Below are 12,004 nucleotides of genomic sequence, written 5' to 3'. Positions count from 1 at the left end.
AGTCCACTGCTGGACTATGAGCCTCCTCCACTATAGTGGAGGGTTTTGCCATAATCTCCACGCTTGGCAGGCGGGTTGGAGATCGCAGTTTAAAAGATTGATGTTTTTCAGAGAGCGCTGCTGCCCATTCTCTGCAAAGTCACAATCATTTATTTAATACTTAGTTAACATTAACAATTACAAATGCAAATAGTATAGTGGTGTTTAGAGATACAGGTATACCTTCATGAATAATGAATTACCTACTCGTAGCTATTGTTATGCATCGGTTGGGAAATCGTGAATATTATGGGAGAGTCTGGTAATTTCGACCACTTTTTTCAATCCCGTTAAAATTCAGCTTCATTATGATACAAGAAATAGAAGTGCGTGTAATTATTCAGATTCTAAGATTCCATTACATAGTTGGTTATACCACATAATAATAATAAGTACTACGTAGTTATACATACACGACGACCTAATAAAGGCGCGTTAAAAAAACTCGAATAAATGGAGTTCCTTTGTGAGTTTCATACTTCCTCGGTAAACACGGAACCTTTTTGTCGTTGGAACGTCTTAAAATGTATAGTAATCCAGTGACGACACAAGTTGCTTGCTTTCAGATTACAAACTAACCTAAGAGTAGTTTGCACAATTGCTACTCGTAGAGCATAAAGCTAATTAATAATACGTGCCCCTAGTTTGTTCACCAAACATGATTAAGTAGTGTAGCGAACGATCAATGTTAGTAGTTGGCAAACAAAGCCACCAGTGGCCACGCTCGCGCCCGCTCAGTCTAACGAGGGGACTCGCAAAAATGCGTCAGCTGTATTGCCGCCCAAAATTCAGTTTCCTCTTTCAGTGTTTTACAAAATGTTTAACGAAACAAGCTTCTTTTACGACATGGAAATAAACGAATGGGTTGAGCTACTCGCCAGGGATGTGAAGGAGCGGCCGGAGTGGGTGCGCCTCACGTTTGTGGCGCTGATGCTGGCTGTGTTCGCGGCCGGGCTGGTCGGCAACCTGCTCACGTGCGCCGTCATCTACTGCGACAAGACCATGCACACCGCCACCAACTATTACCTCTTCAACTTGGCGATATCCGACCTTATACTCGCCTTCGCGATATTGTTAGAGCTGAGATTTTATACCACGGTGGCAGCAGATCACAGTTTTGAGTATGAATATATCGAAAACTTGATATGTATAATACAAATGGTTATAACAGTAGCTCTGATGAATAATGGCATACTGAACCTAACTGTGCTGGCCATTGAGCGGTACATAGCGATCTGGCATCCTTTGTTATTGAACAGAAGACCTATTTGGCGTAGGGTGACGAAGGTCATCGCATGCATTTGGATCGTTGCCATTTTGGAGGCTCTACCTGAAATTTGGACACTAGCTTTCATTAAAACTAATACGTTGGCTATATGTATTATGGTGCCGACAGCGTTTGCTAGGATCTTGAACGGGGTCCTCGCTTTGGTGACGTTCGTGATTCCCCTGGGCATCATGGTGTTCGTGTACTCGATGATCGCGTTCAAAGTGAATGTCACGCCGAGGAAAAATTCAAGGGACAAAATATTCAACCAACGGGATAACAGGAGCAGAGTTCATAAGCTCGTTGGTAAGTTGAATAAAACTACATCAGAATCTGATTCGGGTTACCTCAGAACAGATTGAATTAAAATCACTAGTTTTTTCAGTTATTGCGCCCAATTTTGCAGAGATCATTATAATGCAATTAAATGTCCAAATAAGTCTCCTAATGTCAGTCATACGGCCTATACATATAAATCTTTAGCACTCTTTACTAATGGTAACACATGTTGGTGATCAGCAGCGGTGACCGTGTCGTTTCTGGTGTGCTGGGTGCCCTTCTTCGCTCTGAGGCTCGTCATCTTTGCGTACAACATGCATTACCCTTCATGGTTTTCTCAGGTAGGTATATTATGTATAAATACCTAAAACTTAATTTATTAGCATGCGTTATTATCTGTTTAAATTTTTTGGTCTATCTGTTTTTATTAATCTGAACTTCCAACAATATTGATATTATTTACAACAACATTTTTGTTTATTTTCAGAATTGGGACTTATTTATGATGGTAATTTCATTCAACAGCTGGTTTAGCATAGTGCTCAACCCTATACTTTGCAGCTTAATGTCAACTAAGTTTAGAAAAGCTCTTAAGGTAGGAATAACAGCGAATATAATTAAGTAATTTTCCTTAAATATAAATATAGTAAGTACAGGCCTTTTACAAAAACAAATTACTTATTTGAGCACTGATAACTTATCATATAAAATAGTAGGTACTTTAATCGTGATTTTATGAACCACTAGCTGACCCGGCGAACTTCGTACCGCCTTAGCGTAGAGATTTTCTTTATATTTTTTTCCGTAAAAACCTTGTACAGAGTATTAGAAAACTACAAAAAAAAATCAGCCAAATCGGTCAAGCCGTTTTCATGTTATGTCGCGACAACGGAAAACGGGTTTCATTTTTATATATATCTAGATTAATTTTGGCTGTTAAATATTCACGCGAAGTTCCGAACGCGGAATATTTAAACGGTTTCTAACAAATACTTTACTAAGCCAGAATTATAATTGAAATGAAATTTTATTTTTGTTTATATTTAATATTGTACGTTACAGGTAATATGGGCGACAAAAATAAGAAAGACCCGCGAAGTGACCCTGCGCACGCGCGCGACTGTGTGAACGGAATGCAAATGTACTTATTTTAATAAAAGTTTTAGTGCAAAGCGTATTGCTGAGGCAATTAACTAACTACTTATAAGTTAATATTGTAAGATTACCAGACTCTACATATACAATTTTATATTGATTGTTTTAAACCCTATCTTAATTTATGATGCCTTGTCAACGTTTGTGTCAACGTTCTCAACTTTTTGTAAGGATTACTAGTTTTACAGTATCATTATACATGTAGGTACTTAGCTGGTAGGTGCTACCTTTTACTCTGTCTTCTATTGTTCTTTTTGTATTTTTTAAATTAAAAAGGTAACTTGACCTAAGAATAAGTAGGTACATGAATTTGAATACCAATCAAAATCGTGATGTAACTCGAATGTGTTCATATTTTTAAGAACCTTAATTAAATTGTAGTGTTAAATTGAAATTATTCTGTTGTAATAGAAACTGTATCAGCTTGGTAAACACGGGAATTAGTTTTATTGCAACGCCGTAAAAAATTAAACCCGTGTCATCGTCGTTTGCTTTCAGATTACACTCTATTTTGGTTAGCACAAAGGATACCTATAGCATTAAGCTACGTGTCACTAGTTTGTTCACCAAACATGATTAGTTTAGCGTATAAATGTTAGAAGTGGACAAACACAGTCGCCTACATACACAAGAAAACGCTCGCTCCAGCTCAGTTACGTGAAGGTGCTCGCTGAAAATGAGTCAGTCTGACTGCAACCAAAGAACACAGAGCCCTTTTCAGTGCCGTTGCCCAAACTTGTAAACATGTCCAACGAGACCAGTTACTTTTACGACTTCGATATAAACGAGTGGGCGGAACTACTCGCGAAAACCGTAAAGGAACGACCGGAGTGGGTGCGCCTGATGTTCATGGCGCTGATGCTGACGGTGTTCGCCGTCGGGCTGGTCGGCAACCTGCTGACGTGCGCAGTCATCTACTGCGACAAAAGCATGCACACCGCCACCAACTATTACCTCTTCAACCTGGGAATATCTGACTTTATACTCGCTTTTGGTATATTGTTAGAACTGAGATCCTACAGAAAGGCTAAAATAGACACTGTAGCAGATTACGTTTATGTGTATAGTGAAGTGGGGGACTTGATATGTAAGCTACATTCATTTATAACGTTAGCCCTGATGAATAATGGCATACTGAACCTAACTGTGCTGGCCATTGAGCGGTACATAGCGATCTGGCATCCCTTGTTACTGAACAGGAAACCTATCTGGCGCAGGGTGATGAAGGTTATCGCATGTATTTGGATTCTTGCCATTTTGGAGGCTCTGCCCGAGATATGGACAATAGCTTTGATTAAAACGAACAAACTGGCGATCTGCTTCATCGTGCCGACGACTTTTGCCAGGATCTTGAACGGGGTCCTCGCTTTGGTGACGTTCGTGATTCCCCTGGGCATCATGGTGTTCGTGTACTCCATGATCGCGTTCAAAGTGAACGTCACGCCGAGGAAAAATTCAAGGGATAAGATTTTCAACCAACGTAATAACAGGAGTAGAGTTCATAAATTGATTGGTAAGGAAAGTTGATGAACCAAATTAATTATTACAAAATAATATCTCTACTGTCTCTTTAAATGTCTTAGCTACACATTGAAAATACTTAGATGTTTTGATTTTATCACCGAGCCGCACACAAAAAACTGGCAAGGCTTTCAATATGTAGGTGAAAACCTACAGATTGAAAGCCATAAAATTTGCCAGCGTACACAAGGTAAAAAGAAAACGATTTGATTCGAGCTAATCTATTTCAGTGATTGTTTAAAGCCTGTTCTGCATAAGTGCTTATTAATACGTATTGTGGTGATCAGCAGCGCTGACCGTGTCCTTCCTGGTGTGCTGGCTGCCCTACTTCACGCTGCGCCTGCTCATCTTCGCTTCCAACATGAGGCATACTCCGTGGTACGCTCAGGTTGGTAAATCGTTGAGCTTACATTTTTTTTCCCTACATAAATAAATGCGATAACCGCAAACGTATTACCTCTAAATCCTACTAATATTATAAATGCGAAAGTTTTGATGTCTGGATGGATGTTTGTTACTCTTTCACGCAAAAACTACTGAACGGATTTTGATGAAACTACAGTATTATTTTTTATAACCCAGAATAACATATAGGCTATAATTTATGACGATCTATGACAAACTAAATTTCACGCGGGTGACGTCGCGGGCAAAAGCTAGTAACCCATAAGACGTAAACACACCTTGCAGCTAACAGGAGAAATTACGAAAATACAATTAACATACCTTACTATGTAGCAGCTTCAATACAATAACACTTCACACAGATAATATTAGGAAATACTTTTTTTCACACACAAGTCCTCACTTATTTTTCAGTCACGTTATTTTTAAGTAAACTGCTTAACGGCAGGTAGAGTTATGCACTAAATAAATGCACTAATTTCCACATATTAATTACAATAATTTAGCGATGCGCACACGCTTCTGATTTTGACAACTAATTAATAATACGTCAAAGTTCACAGTATCGCGTAATTCAAATTTCGAACATCGTGGTGCAGACGCTTTAATTTACTCGTTCGTTCCTCAAGAGGGCAAAGGACGTAAAATCATGCAGCCTTGAACATTCTGCGCTTGAATTTATCGAATCAAAGTTATACATGTGATGGTTATTAAAAATGTAGGAAACAAGAAAAGTTATAGGTTCCCAACCCATTGGCTCTATTGCAAGTTTATTTAATTTTTTTGTGGCTTTTAAAACCTTAACCTGACTGGACGATGTGGTTTAAAAATATGGCTACACACTACCGCTACACGGACGGAAACGAATTGTCGTTTAACTATGAAATCACACATTTCCTCTTTAGAACTGGGACGTGCTGCTGATGGTGACGTCGTTCAACAGCTGGTTCAGCATCGTTCTCAACCCCATGCTCTGCAGCTTGATGTCTACCAAGTTCAGAAGATCCCTACAGGTTAAAAAATACTGTGCTTTTTTGAAAATTATAATCGAACTGCCTAAGGAGGGAATCGAACCCACGACTTTTCACGACGAAGTTTGAGATGCAACTCTTAACGCTAAAAATTAATTACAATACTGTGCATTTCAAATTATGTGTAATGTGAGTTGCTAAAATATCTGTCTTTGATGATGATATTAGTCTCCTTCAAATCTTGTTTCTGTAACATGTGGGATCAACTGCGATCCAAACACTGAAGGTACAGACGACGGCACGTCAAGCTAAACACTGTGAGCTCTTAATTACTTGTAGTAGGGGTGATTTTGCAACAAAAATGTATATGTTGATGTGCTGTCGTCTGTACATAATCGTACTTACACTAATATTCTTTTATTTGTTCCAGGTATTATGGACAACAAAAATAAGAAGGGCTCGCGCTAAAACGCCTAAAGTAGTAACTGTATGGACTGTATAATGCCTACGTACTTACCTAGTACCTACTTATACTAGTTGATAAATCGCATGTAACACCAATGTCGATTGGCTCTCTCTGGAAATAGTAACAATCAAACGTTACTTTTCACCGGGTTTTAAAAAGTTAAATTACATACTTAGTAGGTAGAGTACCTAATCTTTAGTAGGACCTTAGATCTCCGACTCCAATAAGTAAGTACTGACAAAAACAGACTGGAAATGGATAGCTTTTAATTTCTATACGTTATTAAATTTTGTTTTTGTTTTTATTTCTACCATAAATCCTATAGTTCCCAACTTACCAATATGCATATATGATATTAATTAATTACCCGAACAAAATTAAATATAAAAGCCAAATAACATAATAATATCTTCATTTCCTTATTATTATCCAAGTGACGGCCTTTTGGAAACAATTAAACGCACGTGAAACCATTCATTGGCTTTTTTAATCCACTTAAGTGCTCGATACATACTGTGTGTGCTGTATGCAAATATTGGGTGCACGTGGTGTAGTGCTGTGTACGACAGGGGCGCCGAAAAAAGGTTTCTTGTTTTAGCGAAATTATTGATCACGAATAGCGTAGATTTGAATAAGTAAATAGATGAATTCCAAAACTAGTGAAATTGATCATAAAATAGAGCTAATTAAAAAAATAAATAATCGTCGTCGTCGACGTCGCTTCTGTTGAACGAATAGTCGTGCAGGGGAAGGTTGAGGGCACAAGAGCGCGCGGCAGGTCGCCCATGGGCTGGACTGACCAGATCGTAACCGCATTCAATGGTCCACTCCACGAGTGCACAAGAAAGGCTGCAGTGCGGGAGGAATGGCGACGGATTGTGAGGCTCACCACCGGACCCGGTGTGACGACCACGACCGCTCTGGCAAGAGTGTAGCGACGAAGAAGAAGAAGAAATCATGAAACCTATCCTATGCATTTTTGTTCTTTAGGAAAACAGATTCTGAATACGATGCAACGATTACAACAACATTGAACAACATTGTGTAATGAAAAATATCATTTTCCAGTTGGCACCCCTTCAACTAAGGCACCGCACTAGAGACGGTAATTAATCACTATTAGTATCTGGGGGCACGGCAGTGCCCCCGCCAAGTCGAGCGCGAAGCAAACACTGCCGTACCATCCTTTACTGGAACCATTTCGCCGCATTTTCAGGCCCCTATTTGAGAACCTCTGGATAAGACCAGAACGCAAAAATTTTCGTCATCTAGTAAGCTATAATCACATACTTTAAATCCAAAATTTCAAGTCTGTAGGTCATTTAGTTCCGAAGTTAAGCGAAAGCAAAGTTTCGCATTTACGACACTCACTCACTCACTCACTCACTGATGATCATCAAAATAGAACTAGTACTTCCCATTAACTCAGANAAATCAACGAAATTCAAATATTTACACAACATTCAACTTAATCGACGGCGATCTAGAAAGGAAAAAAAATCTGGACACCGCGGTGCAGAAAAATGACGCTCAAAGTGCTAGCGCCATCTAGCGGTGAGCGGTATAGGCGAACACCACGGTGCCGGTTGTGGCGCTAGTAGTATTGATTATGAATATGGTGTTACTCCAGATTTTCGATTTTCCTAGTTTTTATAGTTTTCCCTTTACGTGGCCATTAAACCCTAACTCTGTACCAAATTTCAGCTCTCTGAGTTGATGGGAAGTACTAGTTCTATTTTGATGATCATCAGTGAGTGAGTGAGTGTCGTAAATGCGAAACTTTGCTTTCGCATAACTTCGGAACTAAATGACCTACAGACTTGAAATTTTGGATTTTAAGTATGTGATTATAGCTTACTAGATGACGAAAATTTCAGCGTTCTGGTCTTATCCAGAGGTTCTCAAATAGAGGCCTGAAAATGCGGCGAAATGGTTCCAGTAAAGGATGGTACGGCAGTGTTTGCTTCGCGCTCGACTTGGCGGGGGCACTGCCGTGCCCCCAGATAATCGTCGTCGTCGACGTCGCTTCTGTTGAACGACTAGTCGTGCAGGGTAAGGTTGAGGGCACAAGAGCGCGCGGAAGGTCGCCCATGGGCTGGACTGACCAGATCAAAACCGCATTCAATGGTCCACTCCACGAGTGCACAAGAAAGGCTGCAGTGCGGGAGGAATGACGATTGATTATGAGGCTCGCCACCGGACCCGGTGTGACGACCACGACCACTCTTGCAAGAGTGTAGCGACGAAGGAGAAGAAGAAATCATGAAACCTATCCTATGCATTTTTGTTCTTTAGGAAAACAGATTCTGAATACGATGCAACGATTACAACAACATTGTGTAATGAAAAAATACATTTTCCAGTTGGCACCCCTTCAACTAAGGCACCGCACTAGAGACGGTAATTAATCACTATTAGTATCTAGCTGTTAGCTTATTCAGTTCAATACCATAGCTTAGGAAGCGCGACGCGTACAAGCCTTTAGCTCCAAATCACTTTATTATTAATAGTCAAGTGCCTGCAGAATAATGGCCAGCAACAACAGTTCAGTTGACTCACAAGACTGGAGAGCAGAATTCATAGAAGCGATGTACTCGGATAAGTCGGTCTGGGCTCTAGTGTTGTATCAGTGGGTGATGGTCGTGATCTTCGTGGCGGGCGTGTGCTTCAACCTGCTGTCGTGCGCGGCGCTGTGGCAGGCGTGGCGCGCGCGCGCCGTCGACTACTACCTCCTCAACCTGACCGCCGTGGACCTCGTCGCGGCCTTCGGCATCCTCCTGGAACTCAACGGATACTCCCACTCCCCGAACGACTTCGAAGGCCTGTGGGACGCGGTGTGCAAAGTGCACTACTTACTGTTGTTCACCTTATTCAACACGGACATTTTGACCGTAACCGCGCTCGCGATCGAGCGATACGTGGCCGTGTTTCATCCGTTGCTGCTGAATAAAAATCCCGGGAGGAGAATGAGGAAAATTATCTGCTCGATTTGGTTGATTGCGATTCTTGAATCTGTGCCGGAGATGTGGACGGTGTGTGTGGTGCAAACGCAGAGAGTTTCCATGTGTGTCTACGTTCCGACTTCGCATGCCAAAGTGGCGAATGTAGTGTTAAGTCTGGCGACGTTCGCGATTCCGCTGGGCGCCATGTGCCTGGCGTACGCGCGGCTGGCGGGCGCGGTGCGGCGCGCGCAAGCCAGTCAGGCAGCTGTCTTCAACCACCGCAATAACAGCAGTAAAATTAATAAGCTTATAAGTAAGTTTTTGCGTATTGCTCTTTATTTTGTTACTAATCTGCCTATCTTCAACCACCTTACCTAAGTCTGTCGCCATAACAACAATGTTAACAGCATTGTTGTGTTCCGGCAGTTAGAGGTAAGATAGCCAGTTCCCCCGTGGTTGAGGATTCCGGGTGAAGCTCGCTTCCACCTTCGGCCTGATCACTGTCACTTACCATCAGGTGAGATACAGGCCAAGAGCTTCCTCGTTGTGGATAAAAAAAAAATATCTTAGGTATCCTTTTGCACAGAAATATCCGATACTACCTACCTACACAGATGTTTCGTTTAACATTTATTTACGAAGACGAAACATCTAGATTTGAAAATCCCCCTTACTTTTCCGGCCAATCCTTCTCACCTCCATTAATACGTTCCGTATGTCCAGTTGCGCTGACAGCGTCGTTCCTGGTCTGCTGGCTTCCGTTCTTCGTGGTTCGGATCATGTGTACGCTCGATACACAAAGATCTTGGATGTTACAGGTGATATTATATTCTTCATATATACTTAAAATACTTATAATAAATCTATAGAGAGGTCAATTCTGTACATGAAATATATTCAAAGTCAAAGTCAAAATTTCTTTATTTGTTTAGACTAATAAATAGTTCTTACAAATGGTCATTTTGCTCTTAAGGGGCCGTNGATAACCAGCACGACTTGCCTCAACACCCAGTTCCGGCTTGACGTTACATTACGGGACACCCTGTATATAAAACTCAAAGGTAACTGACTGACTGACTGACATAGTGATCTATCAACGCACAGCCCAAATCACTGGACGGATCGGGCTGAAAGGGTAATGCCCACTTAGTATGGGACCTTTGGCCTGAGGTGGACAGACATTACAGCATGTAATTTGTTATTTATTAAGTAGTCTATACCAGTAAGAAACAGAATATAAATATCATGTTGTATCCAAGTCCTTAAAAAATTTTTTTTTTGCTTAGGACTAGAAAGGTTAGAAGCAAAATAAAACACCATTTTTAAAATTATTATTATTTTAATCTGACTCATGGGTCAATAAAATATTGTCTAGGAACTAGGCAGGTGGAAATACATGTTCCTGATACCTTGCCCAGCTCAAAAACCACAAAATTGTCATAACAAGAGCACAGCAACCTACTGTTATTCGGCCAATATAAGGGCAAATGAATCCTCGTCCCATCATGTGTTTGTTGGGGCTCCACAGCATGTGTAGCAGCTCGATCAGCTCACTGCCGTCAGGGATGACATATTTGGTCAGATCCCCGCAGCTGAAACAAAGAAATTAATTATGGTATCATTCAAAATTCATTCTTTAAGATATTGAGATGTGATGTCAATTTTTATCTATCAGTAAGAAGTATTTGTATAGAAAAAAATATACACTTTGTTCAAATATATCAAGCCAATGTCTTTAATAAAATATAATGAAAATAATTATAAAAAAACTTACTTGACGAGGTGAAATCTGTTCCATTATTACATTATTTTCGAATATGTGATTCTCTTTCCGTGTTAATATGCAGTCTATGGAACGTATTTGTAACAAAGACAATCCACGTTAACAGTGACCAGTGCTAGAGGTTGCTTCTTCATTTGAAATATTATTTGTCCTTGATTGGTGCAGAGCCACACCGTGGCCACGGTCCAACATGAGTGACAACATACACTGCTGTTATCAATCTAAAAAAAAAGTTTTATTAGGATTATGGTAATCTACGGTAAAGGTAGTTGATCAAATACATTGTAAAAGGTATTCAACAAGTCCACACGCTCATTCAATAACTTACCAGCTGAGGAGTCATCCACTGACATTATAACCAACTGAACTTAATAAGCTCTAGGCTATGTCGCCTCCTCTGCATCATGTCAGCTATACAATTGATACATATCATAGGTTCCTCATGAGATTGAGGAATTGCTGGTTGCATTATCCAAAATCGGGCTGGGGTTAACATTGGGGCTCGGGTCGGAGTCCATACGTAAGCCGTGGTCGGCGTTTAGGCAAGGTTCGATGTCCGAAAGTGAGCCATTGGTCATTGGTTGAGTGAGATTCGTAGTTCGAGAGTATGCCAGGGTCATCGGGAAGGGAAGCATCGAGGACCATGGTCAAAAAAATAAAGACGTCAAAAGGGAAACTTATACAACACTCTTCTGCTTTTATTTTGGCAAAGACTTGGTTTTGAGAACTAAACAACACTCACGATGAAAAATACAAAACAAAGCGAATGACAGATAACAGCTGTGACAATATTTTCAGTGTTGCCATGCTAATAATGTGGTGATGAATAAAAATAATCGATATAAAAATCAATTGTATTTTTTGATGACTCGAAATAAGGTGTAATAATAAGGTGTGTGTGAAATAAGGTTTCATTTAGTTATTTAAATATTTTTGGTAGTGTTATTGGAATATTAAAAAGGTTTTATACATGTCGTTTTAATTAATACGTATTTAAAAAAATACTAATTGTTATAGTCGAAAAACAATCGATATGAATCGATTCTTACCGATAAGATTCATTTTGGCAACACTGAATTGAGTGTTAAAGACAGGAAGTTGTTATTATCACATAAAGTACTATTTAAATTGGATTTTTATAAAGGCAAATTGATACAAAGTTACACTAAGTGAATA

General features: G+C 40.0%; 3 protein-coding genes and 1 long non-coding RNA gene across 6 annotated transcripts; 3 read left to right on the top strand and 1 right to left on the bottom strand.

The window, feature by feature from the left end:
* The first annotated feature begins 408 nt into the window (after positions 1–408).
* Positions 409–6,394, top strand: LOC114361630 (neuropeptides capa receptor-like). Of its 3 annotated transcripts, XM_028316759.1 has the most exons (7): positions 409–1,612; positions 1,826–1,926; positions 2,073–2,180; positions 2,648–4,253; positions 4,549–4,649; positions 5,572–5,679; positions 6,068–6,394. In XM_028316759.1, exons 4-7 carry the CDS (start codon positions 3,485–3,487, stop codon positions 6,137–6,139), a joined length of 1,050 nt encoding a protein of 349 aa, XP_028172560.1. In that variant the 5' UTR covers positions 409–1,612; positions 1,826–1,926; positions 2,073–2,180; positions 2,648–3,484; the 3' UTR covers positions 6,140–6,394. The 3 variants fall into 3 exon arrangements, with proteins under 3 accessions (XP_028172560.1, XP_028172553.1, XP_028172545.1); XM_028316752.1 differs by lacking the exon at positions 6,068–6,394 and having other exon boundaries at positions 4,552–4,649; positions 5,572–5,838; XM_028316744.1 differs by lacking the exon at positions 6,068–6,394 and having other exon boundaries at positions 5,572–5,838.
* Positions 835–1,754, top strand: LOC114361651 (pyrokinin-1 receptor-like). Its single transcript, XM_028316771.1, has one exon. The coding sequence runs from the start codon at positions 856–858 to the stop codon at positions 1,666–1,668; it is 813 nt and encodes a 270-aa protein (XP_028172572.1). The 5' UTR covers positions 835–855; the 3' UTR covers positions 1,669–1,754.
* Positions 6,395–8,631: 2,237 nt separating the features above from the next.
* Positions 8,632–9,892, top strand: LOC114361614 (P2Y purinoceptor 3-like). The gene is made up of 2 exons (XM_028316718.1): positions 8,632–9,358; positions 9,864–9,892. The coding sequence occupies exons 1-2, from the start codon at positions 8,632–8,634 to the stop codon at positions 9,890–9,892; spliced, it is 756 nt and encodes a 251-aa protein (XP_028172519.1).
* A 582-nt stretch (positions 9,893–10,474) lies between these two features.
* LOC114361443 (uncharacterized) lies at positions 10,475–11,568 on the bottom strand. The gene is made up of 3 exons (XR_003656596.1): positions 11,157–11,568; positions 10,820–11,049; positions 10,475–10,637 (listed from the first exon to the last, which is right to left on the bottom strand). It is a non-coding gene; the product is annotated as an uncharacterized LOC114361443 (long non-coding RNA).
* Positions 11,569–12,004: the final 436 nt, after the last annotated feature.

This window comes from Ostrinia furnacalis, unplaced genomic scaffold (genome assembly GCF_004193835.3).
Source record: "Ostrinia furnacalis isolate ACB-3 unplaced genomic scaffold, ASM419383v2 OfSCF0373, whole genome shotgun sequence".
In the NCBI taxonomy this organism is placed as follows: Eukaryota; Metazoa; Arthropoda; class Insecta; order Lepidoptera; family Crambidae; genus Ostrinia; species Ostrinia furnacalis.
Note: the sequence above shows the minus strand (reverse complement) of the source record. Positions and strands in the feature narration are given on the sequence as shown.